At 33.8% G+C, this 21656-nt stretch overlaps 1 protein-coding gene across 1 annotated transcript; it reads left to right on the top strand.

Moving 5' to 3' along the window:
- Positions 1 to 802: 802 nt before the first annotated feature.
- LOC129260598 (vacuolar protein sorting-associated protein 45-like) lies at positions 803 to 20914 on the top strand. Its single transcript, XM_064099625.1, has 15 exons — positions 803 to 1020; positions 5068 to 5202; positions 6625 to 6685; positions 7380 to 7459; positions 8347 to 8415; positions 9752 to 9889; positions 10507 to 10617; positions 11055 to 11189; positions 11683 to 11793; positions 12465 to 12632; positions 13506 to 13664; positions 14608 to 14715; positions 16039 to 16160; positions 16527 to 16658; positions 16960 to 20914. The coding sequence occupies exons 1-15, from the start codon at positions 928 to 930 to the stop codon at positions 17003 to 17005; spliced, it is 1668 nt and encodes a 555-aa protein (XP_063955695.1). The 5' UTR covers positions 803 to 927; the 3' UTR covers positions 17006 to 20914.
- Positions 20915 to 21656: the final 742 nt, after the last annotated feature.

Raw genomic sequence — 21656 nt, forward strand, 5'->3', positions numbered from 1 at the left:
CTTACAACGTCTAGATTCTAGGTCAGAATATCAAAAATTTTCTGCTCGCGCTTCGCGCTCGCATCAGTTGTTTAAATAGGTCTACCCATCCTACTCATGGTCATTAGATTGTGCAGTCTTGTGTTAATTGGAATAACAAAAAATTTCAGCTCGCTCTACGCGTTCGCATAAAATGTCTAGTTAAATACCCTTCCTGCTTGATGAACCAAAGTGCTTAGAGTGTCAAATTTTAGGTCAGAATAACAATTTTTTCAACTCGCATAAAATGTTTGTTTAGAATTAGATACCCATCTTGTTCAATATTCATGTTCAAGGGGGCCCCATTTTTCGAAAAGTACACAAGGGCGCCAACCCGGGCGCCAAAATCAGGTAGGGCCCACGGGGTGCAAAATCCTGTATTGCGCCTGCCGTGTTAGATATCTCATCTTGTTTATAAGAAACTAAGATGTAGTTAAAACTTCAGACTATAGTGTGGACTACCCCGTTAACAAAAAATATAAACAAAATCAGCTTTTAGCAGCCGACTGGGAAAATGTAGGTGAAAATATTTTTTCCGTCCCCCCTAAATTGTTATGCTTCCACTGCCAATTCCCCCCCCCCCCCGGCCACCTACCCCTGATGCGCCCCTGTTCGGATTGATTTGACTCTATTCTCTGCAATAATACCCCAAATAATACACTATATTGTGTATATCTCGAATCATGTTCTTTTGCATGTTGAGTAAGCCTATCCCATTCAGGAAATTTAAAATGCATTTTACATTTATTTGGAAAGTCATTATAAAGTTCTCAACGTAGAGGGCGACATACGACACTAGCAAATTATACAGCAAAGGCCCAAGTTCAACGTATGTTGACTTTGTTGTTTTTTTTACGTTGATCTCGTATCTTTTTCCCCCTTCATAGAGTAAAATACAGATGTTTGACGATGAATGTCGTATTGGCTGTGAAGCAGTATGTTGCGAAAATGATAGAGGAAAGTGGTCCTGGCATGAAGGTACTCCTTATGGACAAAGAAACGGTAAGATTCTTCAAATTTATGCTGATATTGAATGCGTTGTCCCACACGCGCACTATTGTGTTGGGTGAGTTAGTAAGATGTTGAAATGTATTTTTCGATTTGTTAAACATTATAAATTAGAAAAAAAATTGTTGTACACCCATAAGCAAGACAACCATTTGTAACCACTCACTTTTGTTGATTTTTGGCAAGAGTTCCGGCCTTATCCTGAAATAAATCACCTCTCTTCTCGTGTGTGTCGGACTCGGAGAGTCGGAGTGTGTGCACTCGACACTCGTTGTGTACAAAGTCAATGGGAGAGGAAAGAAGTCCCCGCTGCTGACGAAATAAATGGCAGTGAATGGAGTGGTGACTTAAACCAGGATAATGTCAGAGCTCCATATGCACCCCCACTAAATAAAATTGAAAATAAAAACCTGGAAAAGGTTCATGATAATATTTTTTTAATAGGGTGACTGCACAAAAAAATTCACACAGCCAAAATTAATGGTCATGGTTTTGAGGGAAAAATCAAAGTTCAAATCAATGCAATTCTGACATATGATCCCGTTATCCAAATTTAATTATTTTGGTATCAAATTAAAGAGAATAAAATGCTCCAAATCTATTTTACACTTGGTTACTACCATCATTTTAATGTGGCATTAAAAAAGGAAGTTCAATCAAAGTCTTGTATTTTTGTGAATAAATGTACCATATTTTTGTAAACTAGCGGGTTTCGTGGTATTGATAATGGCAAATTCAATGGAAATACTCATTTTTCACCTTTCTTTTAGGATCAAGTGTCAGATTTGATTTAAAAATACCCTTCCCCCACTACTCCAGAAAGCCCAATGCAAAACTGCACATAAAGTATTAACCCAAGGAGCCCAGGACTCGTCTGTGTATTACTAGGCAGACATGGGTACTCTCCAAAATGGGGTAGAATGGGGTCGCAATTGCACTCCAAATAAAAGGGGAAAAAATCAATTACCTCGATTTTATGGATGAAGGTCTATTGTGACACATCGAGGCACAAACCTCGCTAGACCAAAAGCTTCAGTCTCTGTATTTTGTTTGTTCCGCTGAACTACGTTGGCTCCACTCACCATACATAGACTGAAGGGGATGGGGCCCCGTACCTACAGCCAACGTATAGTGAACTAGCGTTTTATAGATCGCGATTTAAAACTGTTTTTTAAGCAAAATTGAAAGTTTCATGGTTTCCATTATCAGGGAAATATAAATAAATTAAGCAATTGCATACCTTGGGCCGGAGTTATTGAAAAAAATCCTCTGGATGATTGAGAAATCTGTCATCTAAGACATTTTCACCTGACCTGACGGTTTTTCTTGCAAGTTGCCATCTTAAATGACGTCATTATCGTATTAACTTAATGTCTCGAATCGATATATCGCGATTATAACTAGTACTAGTACTAGTATAACTAGTATCGTTTATCTTCGGTTTCGTTCGCATATGGAGCAGATCGTATAATATCGAAAGCAATATCGATATCACATTCGTGATTGTTGACGTTCGTTTGTAAATATTTTATAGTTTGGCTGCCATTTTGACCATTTTTATCGTGTTCAACCCAATTAAACATCGGTAAAGTATATTTTTCATGCCTTTTTCATCTATATCGTTTAAAGTATTTAAATGTTAAAACATCAAGTTTTAAAAGTTTGTTGTTTATACATCCTTAGATTGTAAATTCGATGTGTAAAATTACATCAAACTTTGGACTGTGAATTGACAAAAGGGAGGGAATGAGAACACATGCGAGCCCACACGTACACCCTACCGTCGGTAAATGGGGATTACAGTAAAATGTCAGAAATTGTTGAATAAATCCCCAGAAACGACGGTTATTCCTGTCTAAAACCTCGCATGCTTGTGTGAGTGGGCACATACTGGACCCTCAATAAAAGGAAAAGTTAGACCTCCATGTCTCGTTCGTTCTCGTTATCCATCTTTCATTTTCCAAGTTGGAGCAAAAAGAAGACCTTGCTTGCATTTTCTAAATCCTATTCAACAAATATTACATCTGTCTATAGGAATTTTCCATCTAGATTCTATAATGGTTCTATTGCCATGATTGGATTTAATGTTAATTGGAATTTGTTTTGTAAGTTGTAGTTTTGTTGCTCTGTTAGTCATATTCATTCAAAAGAAAGCAGAAATTTGAAAATTCCAGCAAGGTAGGTACTCACATGGGTGCTAGATGGTGTTGTCACACATGTGCACATATACCCCTGTAGTCAATGCGTGAGTTGGCCCCATATGCATGTGTATATTTTTAGTGGATGGTCAAGTTTGATTTATTGGCATCTTCACATTTTCTGTTAGCCGAGATGATTGTCTATCAATGTGTGTTTCCACAGGTCCTCTGGGATTAGAACACAGTCCCAGGGCAGCATAAACATACATATAGGCTTGCCATTGGAAGTGCCTATTTTTAGCCACAGTAATGAGTGTACAGTGCATGTACATGCATTTCCAGCACATTTTATGGAGTATTTAAGCCTTATTTTTTTACTATTTACGAAATTTCCAGGTAAGTTTTGAGCAATGTCTACAAATGCTAACAAGTGGAACACCTCTGGCAGTCTTGCCTGCATTACGCAATTCGATATATCAGCAGTGCTGCCTTTGAAAACAGCTAATGAATAATTATTTACAGAAGAAAACACTAATATGATAATAAAATATTTTGTCCATTGACCCAAAATGACCTTTGACCATGATCATGTGACCTAAAACATGTGCAAAACGATCATTCATACTTGATTACCCTTATGTTGATGTTTCATAAGCTAGATCCATAAAAAAACTTTCTAAGTTATGGTGCCAATTCAACACATACATGTACATGTACTCCCAACACGGAGTTCATTGACCTTTATATGACTTTTGATCTTGGCCATGCTCCTTAAGGCCACGGCACACCTTACGACTGTTCGCGATCCGATTTTGGAACAAATCGCATTTTGCTCATTTTCTGAAAATGTGAATGGAACATACCATTTTATTTGAGGTTAAAATTGATTGAAAAAATACTAATATAACCATTTTGAAAGATTGCAAGCCTTTATTTCGGAGTAAAGGCCAAAATAGTTTTAAATCGTAGCCAATCGTACGACTGCTATGACGTCATTACGACTAGATATTAAATTCGCTTTTATTCTAAGAAGGATACTAGCATAGTCACAGATTTGAACATAGGTATTCGTACAATGATTTAGAACATTACACAGTAAGGCAGTGGCGGACCGTGACCCGGAGGAGACAAACCATTGGAGGGGAACTGTAGTGTTTGTGAATAATGCTGTGCCCCTCCAATGCTTTGTCTCCTCGGGGTCACAGTCCACCACTGCAGTAAGGTATTTCAAGTCTCAATGTTAGCATCAAATTCTACTACATTTTATTCTGAAATCGGGTCGCTGACCAATCGTAAGGTGTGCGGTCGCCTTTAAATGCACAGAGGGTATTCAGGGATACATTACTGCTCTTATGTCCAAGTTTCATGAACTAGATCCATAAACTTTTAAAGTTACATACATGTATGATGACAATTCCACAAATACCCCCAACGTTACCAAAGTTTGTTGACTCTAAATGACCTTTGACCTTGGTCATGTGACCTGAAACTCGCACATGATATTCAGGGATACATGGTTGCTCTTATGTCCAAGTTTCATGAACTAGGTCCTTATACTTTTTAAGTTTTGCTGTCATTTCAAAAACTTAACCTTGGTTAAGATTTCAATGTTGATGCCGTCGCCGACTATAGTCTTGCTCTGCTATGCAAACAAGACAATAAAGAATATTTTAAGGTAAGGCTTTTTTAGTAGAAATGCTGATTTTTTTTTTGTAGGAGTGCCTATACTAGCTATTTTTTTCTAAAATATTATAAAAAAAGTGTTGTTAAACAAATTGATCAAAACAATGATCATCAGTGCACAACAATAACATGGGATAACAGATTCCATCAGGAGTAAGATGTCATGAATAATTCCTTGACTAGCTTTTCACTTTTTTCTCTCATTTTATTTCAAATGTAGATCAGCTTTGTAACCATGGTGTATGCTCAGTCTGAAATCCTACAGAAAGAAGTCTATCTTTTTGAAAGATTAGACTCTGCGAACAGGGAGATCATGAAACATCTACGCTGCATATGCTTCATTAGACCAAAGAGGGTAAGAACAAAATAAGTACACCAATTTGTGGAAGATGCTGCCTAATAAAACAATTCTTTTTTTTAATGAGTTATGGTTTCTATGTGTACATATGGGCTAGTAAAATACACCTTTCCCCATACATGTATGTAGCAGAAAGATTTGAGGGGGTACATTATATTACTGTAGAAAAAAATGAAAGTATATTATTGACAAATAGTATTAAATGTTGGATGAATAACTTGTCTTGTATTATTAGTTTTATTCCAATTTTTGTTTTAAAATCTTATATTATTTCTTCCTCAGTATATATAAAATAGGAATATAATGAATAACGCAAAATAATTAACATAATTGCATCAGAATTCATAAAAAAAAAAAATTATTCGAAAAGTAAACTAAGAATCAATCTGTACATATTTATAATCACAAAGGAATTCGTAATACAAAATAAAATCTTCTACAACATCTAGAGATCTCTGAATATTTATAAACATACTTAAATCTCAAGTTGAACTTGATTTTTTTCCCTTTACAATACAATTAAATCAAGTAATTGAGGAAGTTATGATAAAAAACACACACACAAAAGAAAACACACTCTCCATCACGCTTCATCCATTAAACACCCCCTTCCCCGATAAACAAAGCATAAGAAGAAGGAAAAGGAGAGCGAGAAAGAAAAAAAAACAAGCAAACTGGCAAAACAACAAAAACAAACAAATGGACCTCATCTAGGGAGTATTGCTGGGGTAGAGGGCTGTGAGGTTGATTCTTCAAAATGTTCCCATTTCCTGAGGTGAAATGACAAAGTTCCCCTTTCCAGTGCAAGCCTTTTCTCTTCTTTTCTATTTAATTTCAATTAATCTATCTTTAATTTTATTTACATTTGCAGGTACCCCCTTTTCGCTATCATGGAAGATCATAAATTTAATCAAAATTATAATATGGTTTCATAATTCTGTTTTCATGTTAGTCCCATTTATTCCAATAAGAATTTGTTTCCAAAATATTTCCTTTAAAAAGGGTAAGTTTAATTTATCAGCACATTGAAAAAAATACATGTTGATATGTTTCGTCTAAAATATTGCAATATTAACACAAATCATTGACCTGAAGTTTGAATCTGTATCTAGGCGATGGTTGTATTCTATACATTAAATTATACTGAAACTCTCTCAATTTATTATCTAATATGCACAGATAATGATAGAGACATCGTTATCAAACAAAGCTGTATTATTCTGGAAGGGATGTCTTGTGTCCTTTCAAAATAAATTAGAGTTACTAGTATTTAGATCCCATTTTATAATGTATTTTATAGTTTTTAATCATAAATATAAAATTTGTTATTAATTTTAATACTCAGTTCCATTTATCAGCGATAAATCAAATGGTATTTTGAATGTTTATTTCCTATTACATCTTTGAATTTCAATCCAGGAGAATATTGAAATGCTGTGCAATGAGTTGAGAAATCCAAAGTATGCTGTGTACTTCATCTGTAAGTACAGTCGTTTTTTAGAAGTGTTAATGACAAGTTCAAGTATTATGTATTTAATGAAAGCAAAAATGCGAACAATTAAAGAAAACAAATGCTGGTACATGTATTAACAGCAAAATTAAACCATGCCAGATGCCACACTGTTATAATATGAAAAGTGACGTACACGGTTTGACAATATTCTGTGATTTTTTATTGTCTGTAATAGTTCTTGTGAATGCTCTCATGGTACCTTGAATTCACCCTTGAATGCACCATTAACTGCAAAAAAAAAAAAAAAAATGAACATGCAAAATTTTCCATACTCTTTCAAGCAAAGTGGCAAGGTTTGAAACTTTGGATTTGTTTCATGTACATTCAAGTCCTTAAATCTTCTTTGCCAAATGATTAGGTATAGATTTGATGATACGTAACAGAAAAATTTTAATTCGATAAAGGTATATTGTACTATTATATGATCCAAATATTGCATCCTTGGTAAGAAACCGGGATCTATTTAAGTAGTTTAGTTCGAGAGCTGATGCTGTTTAGAATGACTGGAAATTTGGTTTTATAAAGATCAGACAATTAGATAGTTTGGGGTCAAAAGGATAGATGCTAAATATCACAGTGGAAGAGATGTACTCATGTATTCCAATACTAGAGTACTTGTATGTTGAATTGAATGTTTTTGTGTTTATATTTTATTTACCAGACTTCAGTAATGTTGTCAGCAAAAGTGATGTTAAATTGCTTGCAGAAGCAGATGAACAAGAAGTGGTTCGGGAAGTACAGGTGAGTAATCATCAAAGTGAACTCTCCATATAAAGTCAAATTTTATCCAAAGATATGCTACAAAATGTTAAACAATTTTAGATGAAAAAGGCCCCTCATTCACCCCTTCACGAGAGTTTAAAGGTAATAATTGAAGTAATTAAAAATGCATAATGAAAAATCCTTATTTCTCAAATTTTAGATTAAATTGTAAAAACAAAACTATATCTATACTAGAAAAGAAAATACCTACAATGAAAGGTCACTACTGGACAACTATGGAAATTTGTTTCCATACAAGCAGGGATTTTTGTGTCCAATAGAACGATAGAAATCAAATGGCATATGTTTAGCTTTTTTCATTATGTTTTTCATATTTTTCATTGCATTATTTAAAAGATTCAGTGTAATATGTGGAAGTGTCTCATTGGTTGTTTGTAAGTAATGCATGACTTAAACATGTTCTGGAATGCTATTCAGATCCTTAATCATCCTGATTAACATCAACTGAAAATGAAATCTGCAGTGGCCTGTTTCATAAATGACTTGCAACTGTTGTAACTTTCCCATTTATGGCAACTTCCATGGAAACCTTGATTATGATTGCCTGCTGAGCCCTGTTACCATGGTAGTTGCCAATATGGCAAAGTTACAACAGGCCTTAATGAAACAGGCCCCTGATCTTTGTGTATTAAAATTGGTATTGTCAACATGTATCTGCATGTGAACTTTTTATTTTTTCAAAATAAATTCTGTCTCTTTTTTAAACACCTGGCATATTGTGGGACGATGGGGGTACTTCTTTAGATCATGTAACTAGTTAGCAAAGTTGTATGTAATGTATCAACATCTTAATGAAATCCCTCCATTAGCATTCAACTTGTTATATGCTCTTTGTGAATGTACAGGAGTTCTATGGAGACTACATTGCCATCTGTCCCCATGTGTTTTCATTCAATACAACTGGTACAGCAAGAGTAAGTATGATACTCAACAAGAAGAGGAAGAAATGGATGATAATGATAACAATCATTGTGATATTTATGATGATGAAAATGACAATAATGAAAAAAAAACCCTGAATAATGATGAAGATATTAATAAATATTACAATGATGGTGATGTTGATGAAGAAGGACATTTGATTGCAATCTGCCCCATGTTGTTTTTGTTCGCTATAACTGATAGTGCCATAGTATGTGTACTGGACAAGAAACAGAAGTGAAATAAAAAATCATAATGATATTAAGAACTACAAAACTGATGATGATTGCAAATATTGATGATGATAATGATGGTGATTGACAACACATGGATTACGGATATAAAGGATCTCTTTGAATGAACTTTCCAGTTTATCAAATAAATCACCCTGGGTGTACCTGAGCTGCCTTATACAAACTTTTACTTCCAGTGAAAATATCCCACTGGATTCATTATTCAGCTATGTGCAGCTACTAAGCTTTCATAAATCATGTTTAATGAAATTTATGTATTATTATTATTATTTGTTTGGCGTCACCTGTGCCTGGGAGGCGAAAAGCGAACTGAATCACTATGACCCGCAGGTCTCTCCTCCCGATATAACTGATTGGGGGAGTGCAGGTGGACCACTACACCGGGGTTTCCCCCTACTCTTATACGAATAGTGCAGTGGGTTCTTAACATGCAAAGGTGGTGACTCTCTTCTACACGGGGCCTCCATTTAATGTCCTATCCGAGGGATGGAGTGTTTTCCATTGTAACATAGCCTGCATCTATGAAACATGTGAGAGATGTTTACACACAATGCACTGGCTTCAGTCATCCGCCCGGGGTGGACTCGAACCCATGATCTTTGGTTTGACGGGCAGCAATTTACCGACTGAGCCAACAACGCTCTCATGTACTTCCTAGCTTTAATGCCCTATTAATGATGTAGGACTGTGAGGACATGACAATTCTAAAGTTCACAATGGAGAACCTTGTGTGATAAACAATTTGACCCTTTTATTTTTAACCTTGTTTTTATAAGCCCGTCCTAGACCTGATGTATTATGGTATCACACTCCGTGTCCGTCTGTCTGTCCATCCGTTAACTTTTCCTTGTAAACACGATAACTTCAGTTTAACTTAACATCGGCTCATATGATTTGGTTTGTACGATACTAGCATGGATGCCAGGAAGTCTATTGATTTTTAGGTCAAAAGGACAAAGGTCAAGTCGCCACCTTTCACTTTTCTTCTTTGACCAATAACTCCATTTTCTGCGTTACAGGCACTCATATTATGTGTTCACCCTAGCGACAATCTTGTTTGAAAATATTTTGATAGGGTATGAGATGGGATCCTCCAGTCTTGAACCGTGTTTGTGCTGGACTCACTTCTGTGCTCCTGTCACTCAAGAAATGTCCCATGATCAGATATCAGAACTCATCAGAGATGGCCAAGAAACTTGCAGAAACTGTCAGGGTAGGTTCCCATCAATATATTTATCTAAGACCTTTCCCAAATGTTAGAGGAATCTCAAATTTTCTACTTGAAAAGCCATTCTTTTAACTCTGAAATTAATAATTCTTGTAATGTCTAGAGCAGATAGAGTGAAAGAATTCCTTAATTAGTTTTCCAAAATTAGTCATTTTCTCCCCAATTTATCAGGTATGCAATAGTTTATTTTAAATATAGATATGCAAACACCTTGACCTGAATTCAAGATGGGTTAAACCCACAAGTTAAATTGCATCACATGATGTCATCTAAATATTACCACTTCCAAGGTGGGTTATATCAACCCTTGGTTTAAATCACACACAAGCATGATATCTTATGGGTCCTTTGATATCAAATGATGCATTTTAACCCATTGGTAACATTTTAGTGAGATGTATGTTCAACACCTTTTTTAAGGTTAGCCCATATTGGTTAAAGTTAACCTACATGTACCTAATGAATACAGGCCTTTGTGCATTATATTTTGTCGCATTTTGTTGAGAATTCAGTTTGTGATTGTTACTACAATTCAAATTGATCATTATTTTAGCCTATGTCATTGATTATTTTTTATTTGACTGGTAACCTTTTTTTCATAGCAAGTGATATCCAAAGATGCAGGTTTATTTGATTTCAAGAGAACAGATGTTGCACCAGTCTTACTCATCTTAGATAGAAGAGGAGATGCAATCACACCTCTCCTCAACCAAGTAAGCTTTCCATATCAACTTCCTAGATTATCAATTCATCTTTATATAAAGAATCTACTTTTTACAAGGGGTCTTGCAGGATTGTACAAGTGTGATAATATGGGGATCATGTGATTTCTCTGTCAAAGAAATTAGAACATAAAATACAAGATTAACAGGTTCATAAACCAATGTGTTTGTCAAACAATAGGAACAGAATTGGTGGATTTCTTAACCCACTAGCTTCGCTTTTTTTAGTTCCTATTTTCCTTATCTACTGGTACTATGTTATTGTATATGAATTGACCTTGGAATGCATTTATCATCTGCTGTAAATTTTTCTAATGATTTGAAATGTATTCATGTATTGTAAATATGAAAATTTTAGTAATCTGGAAATAAAGACATTCAGTTGCATTGCATCCTTGACTCTACTGTACAATATCATTTTACTGTAGTGGACGTATGAAGCCATGGTTCATGAGCTGCTAGGGATAAGGAACAAACGTATTGATCTCTCAGATGTACCAGGTATCTCCAAAGACTTGCAGGAGGTGGTACTTTCAGCAGAACAAGATGAATTCTATGCTAATGTGAGTTCAAGTAATATACTCTTTGTGCAAAAAAGGCACATTCTAACTGTTCTTGTTCTTGTCTTTTCTCACTCTTCATAATTTGTATACTTTATCTTTTTCTGATTCTTGTTCCTCTTCTATATGCTATGATTCTTGTTCTTTTTTTTCTTTTTGTTGTGATTATATTCTTATTTTGTTTAATCTGATTGAAATTTGTCATCTGTGTTTTCATTTTTCTTATGTGTTTCATTTTTCTCACCATTCTTTCCTATTTACTTTTTTTTAATTCCTCCTGTTTCTCCTCTCCATTTCCCCTCCTACTTTGTGATTACTCACCTTCCAGTTTTAAATAGAGATAAAAAGAACAATTTTGACGATTTCTTCCTTTTTTTAAAACCGTTGTTTTATCTTGTAGGAATCCCAAATAGCCTTTAATTTTTTTTGAAGAACTTGTTCCATACTTTTATAATTATCAGGTGTGTAATATCTCTCCTCTTCTCCATTCAAACAGAATCTATATAACAACTATGGAGAGATCTGCACCAAGATCAAAGAACTCATGGAGGAATTCCAGAAGAAATCTCAGAGTCAGAAGAAAATTGAATCAATTGCTGACATGAAGGTAACATACTAAGCTGTCTCAATCTTTTTTTCTTTCTTTTTTCATTTTGAATAGTCCTCATATTTTCCTTTTCCCCATTAGTGATATGCACTTGAGATATATCATACATTGGTCTATGGAAAGCATGTGTTAAATCAAAGCATACTCGATGGGTTAAGCAGATTGCTTTCTGCATTATTATCCAGAAAATTATAAAGATAGAAGTAATAGGTTATGTTTGCCATGCAGAATTAGCATATAGTTTTCAACTGTATAATAAGTATTGATACTTGATAAAACTTGATTTTAGACTAAATGAAAATATATGAAATATCAATGTCAATAGCATATGGTTGTCATCTGTATAATTAGTATTGATACGTGATAAAACACATTTTAGACGAACTGAAAATGTCAAGGTAAAAAATGTTTTGCAAAATACATATAAAACTGAAGGAAAATGTATAATTAAACTAAGCACTTTGAGATACATGCAGTTTAAGATTATTTCATGTCAAGAGCTCTACACATTCTCCCCTCCCACTCTCTCCCTTATATATCTTATCACTCCAGTACTCCTCATGATTATTAAGACTTCCTTAATTGGCAGAAATTCTCCTTTAACTCTTAATAGAATTTCCATTCATAAGAAAATAATTCAATCAATTTTACTTGAAACCGTTTTCTTGTAGGCGTTTGTTGAGAATTACCCTCAGTTCAAGAAGATGTCTGGTACAGTAGCCAAACATGTAACGGTTGTCCAGGAACTCTCTAGACAGGTCAGGGCATACAATCTCTTGGAGGTATCTGAGGTAGAGCAAGAGTTAGCTTGTCAATCAGATCACAATGAGGCTCTCAAGGTTGGTAACATGTTACTTACTTCTACTTACAGCATTGGACCCTGTTTCATAAAAGTTACTTTTATGGTAACGGTGATTAATCAAAACCAAGTATTCCATGGGTGGCAAAGTTACCATAGTAGTAACTTTCATGTAACAGGGCTTGGGTTTTCCTGAATATCATTTATATTTGATTTTATCAAGTTGGATCGAAAATCACACATAATATTCACAATGCTGAGGTGTAGAATGAGAGTTGTGGCATTTTAAAGTTTTGACGTCTTTCAAAAATGATGATATATATAGACGTACGTTATACAAATGAGTGAGCCAATGATGTCGACCTTGTACTATTTCTCCAGCATTTTATTATGTGAATATAAAATATTTGATTTTTTCTGGACAAATAATAAGGTGGAAGGTCTGCAGATAACAATTACTTGTTTCACTTTTTCCATACCTGAGCAACTTGACCAGATCCTCTGGTTTACACCATTTGAATGCTTAATATGTATGCTGTGACCATATCTGTTTAATATGTTTTATACTGTAGGTTATTTAATTCTTGCCAAATAAAACAATAGGAATAAGAATATGGTTTGTTTCATCTATGAAATATGTTTTATCATCATTACTGTTTAATACTTATTGTTCAGTTGAGAGCTTTATTGTCAAATCATTAAATATTTGAAAATTATGAAATATAGTTATTGCTGTGGTAGCCAATCACTTGTGTTTTTATCTTAAACCAATCAAACCTCTATTTTTAAAAGGTGACGTATTTAAAAAGAATAAAAAATGAATTAAACCTGAAAGTTTGAACCAAGATCAATGTTTGTTGGTCATTGTGTAAGTAAAAATCTAACATACTATTGATTTCTTCCTCTGGTATAGAGAATCCGTACATTACTTGGAAGTGACAAGGTCCGAGATCTGGACGCTTGCCGGTTAGTCGCCCTCTATGGTCTAAGATATGAGCGTCACACAAACAATAACTTTGTTGGTCTGATGGAGATGTTGAGGAGGAGAGGAGTCAGTGATAAACATAGAATGGTAATTTACAAATTTCTTTTATTGATTTTGTTTCGTATAGAGTGGTATTTCTATGTAAACAAAACAGACAAGTATGAAAATAAGGAATCGTAGTTTATTGTGGAGCATATACAAGGAAGATGCGGCATCATTTCATAAAGCTTGTCTGCACTGAAAAGTTGTCATTTATCTTACATTTACCATAGTAACAGTTGAAGTAACAGTTGCTCACAACCAATCACAACCAATGACAAGATATTTGTCAATTACATAGTTGTCAGATATATTTGTCAGACAACAAATGTTAACGAAACACCCCAAATTTTGTGTGGGGCATGACACATCACCTCGTACATCCGATTTTCCTTAGGGGTTACGTATTTTGGGAAGACCACACATGAGATTGCTTGTTGAATACCAAATGCTTATTGATACTTGATGCATGATTTTAAGTAAAATAAAGTTCATGTGAAATACCTCTTGGTGAAATTCTTGTAAAAGTTTGGTTGTGAAAATATGTCCCTGCTATGGCATTTTAAAGTGAGAGTGTTCTGTCTAGAACAAGGTCATTATGAAGCCCTCCCTATGATAATTTCATATGAGATGTATAAATGCAATTAATAATATGACAACAGATTTGTTGGTCGGGAGACCAGTGTATTTCTATATTAATTGGTAATGCAACCAAATCCGGGGAGCATTTTACGAAAGGATTTGTTGGATATTTTGTCCAACAAAGTCTGTTCTCTTTGCCTCTCAGCCAATCAAAATCAATTAAAGTTGACAGATCTGACAAATTCACATATTACAAATGTTGATGAAATACTCTTCAGGTGTCAGGGTATGATGATGCAACAATACACATGGAACACATATATACTACACACATCATATTCTAGCATGTGGAGGCCATTGACTGTATAAACAAATAGGGAATTTTTTTTTCCTTTTTTTATATTTCAAGCTTGTAAAGTCTATCATCCAGTATGGAGGAGAGAAATCAAGAGGAACTGATCTCTTTGGTCAAGATAATCCTATGGCAAGGACTAGGAGATTCTTCAAAGGATTAAAGGTTAGCCACACTAGATTTTTTATTTGTTTTATAAACAGATCAATGGAAGAACCATAAATTTATGCATGCATATAGTCTTATGGAGTATTATGAGAGTTGGTCTACAATTGTATTGAATACTTCATTTTATAAAATAGGTGTATTATTTCAAGCATCGCGATTGGCCAATACGCATCACATGACATCCAACTTTTTTGGTGCATTGCACGGTAGTGCAAAAGGTGTGCAACGAAAATTGACATTGCACGCTCAAGCAGAACAGTGCGGAAGAAGTCCCGGGAGAAGTCCAACAAAAGTGTACTGTAACTTTTTAAGAATTCGTTTCTGTGTTGCTATTTTATAAAACAAATAATGCACTTGCTCTGTCGTGTGTAAAAGTAAATGCAGAGAAAGCTCGGTTTCTTCAAATGGTGCACACTGGGCACTCGCCGCAAGCGGCTCGTGCACAGTGCGGCACCTATCTAAAGAAACCTCGCGTGCTCTGCATTTCCACTAACGCACTCGGCTGCATGCATTATTTGTATACTACTCAAGTTTTAATTGAGAATAGGAAAACATGAATCTTCTCTCCACTGAATTTTAAGCTGATATTTAGAAATGAAAATTATAGCTTGGCCCCGAAAATTGCATTGGTCTATAATTGCATACTGCACTTGCTCATATATTTGTAAGATTAATTGATAAAATTAAGACATTTTCACTCCTCTGCACTGAATTCTAAGCTAATACTTATAAAGGAGTATTCTGGCTTGGCCAAAAAAAATCTGTAGAATTTTTTTTTTCTTGTAATTTCATGACAAGTGGCAAATGAATCTGGTCAATATACTATTTTTTTAGTCAAATTTGAAAAAAAAAATGAAAACAATAATGTCCTTTTTATATATATCAGAGATGCCAGCTGTTACCCTTTTTTCAGTATTTTAAACTGGGTTTTTGTAGAAAAAAAATGCAGGTTTTATTAAAAGTACTTCCTAAAAAATATTATAGTTTACAGTCTTTTAGAGAAATTTTTTGGAAAATACTTTTTATCATTCACAATAATATAAATGATGATTGCTGGAATTATATAGCAGTTGTTGCAGAGGATACAAAGCGCAACTATTTTACCCTGGCTTGAGTTTGAGCTACCAGTTGATCAGCAGTGCCCAGTACAATCAAGAATTTAATCACCTTGGTTTAGTTCAGCACAACGTGGGTGAATTCTTTGGTAAAGGAAAACACGCTACGGCTGGGATTCAAACCAACAACCCTCTGTTTGAAATACTGTGATTCTTGGTTTTAAGATTAATATCCCTTCAATATATTCTTTCTTGTATTTGGCAGGATGTTGAGAATATCTACACACAGCACCGACCACTTATTTATGAAACACTTGACCAACTCTTCAAGGGAAAGCTGAAGGAAGGAGCCTATCCTTATCTAGGCAGCAGTCAACTCAGAGATAGGTAAATGTATTTATATTATAAAATAGTCATAAAATATCTCAGCAGTGTTGGAAGTTCATACTCTATTTCTAAAATAATTATAATGCGTATGGTCGAAGGGCAGTCCGGGCCTTTTTCTGAAATGTCAGTTACTTGCCTTTATCTTGAAACAGTTGTACTTAGGTTTGATACAATTATGTATTCCTTAGTCCAATTGCTTATAAACATATATCTCTATGCAACATGCAGATTAAATGATTCATAAAAATTAAATGTTTTGCATGATCCAGCCCTTGGTTTTCTACCATAAATATGATTGTAATCAGTGATCATAATGATAAAAATTAAGATGTCAAATTGAAACTTGTATTGTTTTATTTTGTCCAGACCTCAAGATGTTGTTGTATTCATGATTGGTGGTATCACATATGAAGAATGCTTTGCTATCTACAACTTAAACCGTGCTACACCAGGAATAAGAGTTATTCTAGGAGGTACCACAGTACACAACTTTAAAAGGTTAGTCACAGCTTGTCAATTTTCTTGTCTTTAACATCTTTAATAGACCATGCTGAAACAGAGCTTAAATTGATTCAATGCAATTTAATTAATTGATTTTCCACTTATTATTTTGACAATATTTACACATTTTATTACATACATTATTTACAAGTCATGTTTAAATTATTTTATATTACCTTTCAAAAATGTGTAAATGAAAATTAAATTGAATGAAAGAGTAATTGAAAGTGAAGAAGTGAGTTTCCTAGAATATTTCTTTATTTCATCTTTGTATGTTTTTTGATTATTTCTCAAACAGCTTCTTAGAGGAAGTCTCATTGACAGGCTTAGAGTCACCTTACTGAAAAAGGATTCACAAGACATTGCTCCAGTAAAACTTGGACTTTATACATGCTTTGAGCCTAGCCGTAGACCTTCACATTCTCTGGAATCTATTTATGAACTACGTGGCAACCATAGGCATTTTTAAACTTCCTTTGTAAATTCAGGCCTTTATGTGAGAAAGGCAATTTTGTAATTGTTGACCAGAACGTGAAAAGGTAGGAGGTGAATTTAAAAATATTCACATTATCTGGAAAGCTAGTCAGCAATAGATTGTGATGAAAATAGTTGTATGTTAATTCAATGCATCCTCAAAGGAATGATTGCTCTCTGAAAGATTGAAATCTAAAGCTTTTTTAATAAAAAATTGTTGACCTAAAACTAGCAGTTGACTTCGTAACATGATATCTTTGTGGAGAAAACATTCACATACACATTCATCTAATTTAGCACTGAATTTGAATAGTGACATTCACTTCTAGGGTATTTACCAAAATATAGATAAGCTTGAAATTTTTTGGTCCCACCCATAGTTAGGGCACTGATTCAAACCATGCATCAATCAATATTTTTGCTCTCAAACGATTTCCCTTGGCTGAGTAGGTTGTTTGACTGACATCTTCACAGCTTTGTAAGCTGACCTACATGTACATGTAGATGTTAAAGTAATAATTCTGCAAGCTAATTTTAGAATTTAATTTGCTGCTACTGCAAGACCCTCTGTACTGTGATAGTCCGATAGGATACTGTATATATGTGTAAACCAAGACTAGGTTGGGTTCATATGTTGGTTTTCATCATTGAAAGTTGTACATTTGACGCCTGTTTACCTGTAATTTAAAGGGATGCATGAATACCAGTTTGACTTGCTCTTGTGCAATACTGAAAAGGGATAGTACTAATGATAACTTTTATTGTATTATATGTTTATTCTGTTTTGCATTGATGTAAAACTTTATTTTTATCAGATGGAGTCATCAGGTAAATTCTAAGTCCACTTTGACACATTCCTTTCAGTCATATTGTAAATTCATTTAATACCTGAATTTATCCATCTGATAAAAATTCAGTCACTCTTCCATTGTATTTTTGTAATTTTCAGTTAGACATTGCCCATTTTGTTTTGCTATCATTTTGGCCTTAATACACTACTACCCACATGTAGTCTATTTAAACCCTAATTTTTACACAAAGACTACACTGGGGTATGTTGTGTCCACTTCTTGTGCACCACTTCTGGGAGTGGGGATGAATGTCACTCCCTCTCCCTTTATGAATTGAAGACCCCCCCCCCCTTTTTTTTCTTGTATTCTCTAATTTCCTTCTCAATTTTTTTTTCCAAATAAAAATGTCATTAATTTTGAATGGATATTTTTAGACCATTTAAAACAATTCTGAAACCCTGGATCTACCCCTGCACCCATTTCCTTAACATTCCACCAAGCTATAAAGCTCCTTTTCACATGTACATAATACAAATGAATGCGTTGGATATCTCGGAAAAAGTGGATAAACAGAGAATGAGGATGACTGACTGAAACAAGCCTTTATAGACAGATATGTGATTAGAAATACATTATCACTAAGCAAGTAAAGATTTTTGTTCATTCTGTGGTGTTGACACACCAAATGAAATTGAATATTTTAAAAATCTCAGATCTGGCAATAGAGGATGCATAATTTTTACTCTGCATTTTAAAGAAACAACTAGTTTTATTATCAAAATTAGATTTTTAAAATCTTATTGTTAGGTCACAAGTACTTCCCTCTAGTTTCATATCTGTTGTGAATATTAATATGCAAGGTTAGTTATATTGTTTTTATAAGTATATTGTCAATAAACATAAATCCTCATGCAAGCTTGATAGCCTTGTTCTATGAGTTTGACAAATATATATCATTTTCCATGTTTTTCATGTTTTTTCCAAAATTGCCCCCGAAACCCCCCACCCAAACCAGCCGTCTTTGCTCCGTGGGGTCTTCTAGCATCCAAACGCATCAATATTCAGAAGATAAAGAAGATCCATTGAGATTGAATTTTTCGCCCCACCCGCGACTTGGCCAAATTTGCCAAAATTGACCAAAATATGTTTTTTTAAAAATTGCCCCCGAAATTTATAAATCCTTTGAATTATTACAACAAAACTAATTGGAAATTGATTGGAAATTGCAATTGAAAAATCAGTTTTGATAATTGGAAGTTTGTTTGGAAGTTTGCTTTTTGTTGCAAGAAACATTAATCATATTGATTGCAAATGTTCATTTAACTTCAAGACTTATGCCTGATTTTGGCATAGGATGTTTTGTTACTGTAGTGCATCATATGGCTACCAATATTATGGCTTACATGGGATTTCAATTTTCTCTTTCGGGGTGGAATAGGGCATGGACCAAATAAGTTATAATCATGGCAAAGAAATAAGAATTTTGATTTGCACTTACTATTCCACATTGGTCATAATCAGTATGAGATAGTACTTGATGTCAGTCATAGTGGGTGAATTTTCATTATTTATATATGTATATATATATATAGAGAGAGAGAGATGTGAATATATTTCTTCTTTTAAATGAGGCAAAATTTACTTCCCAAAGAATAAGATGATCACAAATTACATATGGTTAATAATCTATTTTTTTCATGAAAAAAATACAACTCACATCTGCTCTTATTCTAAATCTGTTATTTCTCTTCTCAGTTTAAATTATTTCTGAACATGCACAGTCAATAATACTCTGTCTATAGGTATTACTGAAGATTTGACAATGATAAGGCCTAGATAATGAATGTTGATTTTTCTTCTTTTTTTTTTTACTATTAAACTTTGCAAATGAGCATTTAAAACAAGAAGTAACTTGGTAATTTTGCTTTAAACAATTTTTAATCAATTGTGTTTATAAAGCATACGATTATGTGCATTGAGGGACTAGATTCTTTGCTAACTGAGGTATTGTGAAATTAGAGGGGGGGGGGGGCAAATGACAATTTTCTTAGATTTAGCTATATTGATATGTATGTGTAAAAGGTGATTATTAAAGGGCCTGTCTGGATCTGCCTTTGAGATGGTGCTCAGAGCGATTATCCCCCAGCACCAGGTGCTTTGAAATATGAATGTTATTTCTGATTGTTTATTGTCTTAATAATTTTAATTCAATACTGATAAGAATTATGGTGATGATGATGAAGAAGATGATGATTATTTGTTAACAGTGTTACTAGATACAGTGGACATCGGGTCACATCCAATCAGCACAAGATTTTGACCCCCGCTCATGAAAAACACTGCTTCCGTCCACCACTAATTTCAAATGAAAAGAGATTCAAAACTAACTCCTTGCAAAGAGGAATTGCTCTTGTGTTTTTAATCTTGTTTTATTTGCATAATTTATATTAAACATTCTTATAATATTGTAAATACAATTTATGACTTAAGATCGCATTGATTGATCTAATAAGTAAGATCAATCGTTGCGATCTTATTTACTGTGTTAAAAGTCATAAATTGTATTTACAATATAATGAAATATCCCCAGAAAGCCTTTGATATTCCATTGTTAAATTTGATAAATATTAGTTTATTTTCAAAGATTTGCTAATGTCAGATTGTTATTACATTGATGTTCCTTCATTTTTCACTATCTCGGCCTGAAAAAAACTTTGTAATGCTGTGAAATAGCCGCCACCACTAAAACAGATCTAGCTATTACATTGTCAATTATCATTATATTTATCATTGTTATGATCATCATTATTGTTTTGTTTTTATTATTACAAGTATCATCTATTATGATGTTTTACATAATACCATCTATCTTTGATCTATTCTTACAAAAACAATTGCCAACAGAACACATTCAATATTATTTCAAAAGTAATTGTAAATAGTTACTATGAATAAGGTGTAATATAACAAATAAAGTATAACAGAAGTAATAAGCTCCTGTGTGTTTGTGTCTTTTAGATAAAACATTTACTGTGTACAAAGAAATAATCTTTAACAGGCTCATAGATGGTTGTATTATTACGTAATGCCACTTTAAAAAAATCTCAATTTGGATCATATTTAGATAGCACCTGTTCCATCAGCCAGATATTACATGGGTCAGTCTTCAGTCTATAACAATTCTAAAGGAGAATCCTTTTTTATTTCTACTATGATAAGCAAATTGTTTGTATAGACGTTTGTATCAGTACAGTTCTAAATTTGAAACAAAGTTCCTGGGATGAATCTCACTATGTGTTGATTTGTTATTTGATAATACGATATGAATCATTTCTGAAAATGCAAATTAGGTAATGGAGCAAAGGTAGGCAAACTAATTTGTTACTTCCGATGTTAAAATTTAAGTTACCTATTGTGTAGACTGACAAACTGTAGGGACAATATAATTGGGGACGGGGAGATAATAAATTTCTCACATATAGTTTACAAATTCCTAACTTTCTTATTGTTTGCCAGTTCAAACTTTCACTTTAAAAACAACTTAACATTATGGTTAGATTACGGTACCCTTTTATTAGAATCTATGCCTATGAAAATTAAGAGGACTGAGAACAGAAATAATAAAGGGGTCATCAGAGACACATACTCTGGTTTATTTCCAATTTGTCAAATGCCAATTTGTCAAATTGCCAAGTCGTCTACTATCATTCAGTCTACCATCAGTTTGTCC

This window comes from Lytechinus pictus, chromosome 5 (assembly GCF_037042905.1).
Source record: "Lytechinus pictus isolate F3 Inbred chromosome 5, Lp3.0, whole genome shotgun sequence".
NCBI lineage: Eukaryota > Metazoa > Echinodermata > Echinoidea > Temnopleuroida > Toxopneustidae > Lytechinus > Lytechinus pictus.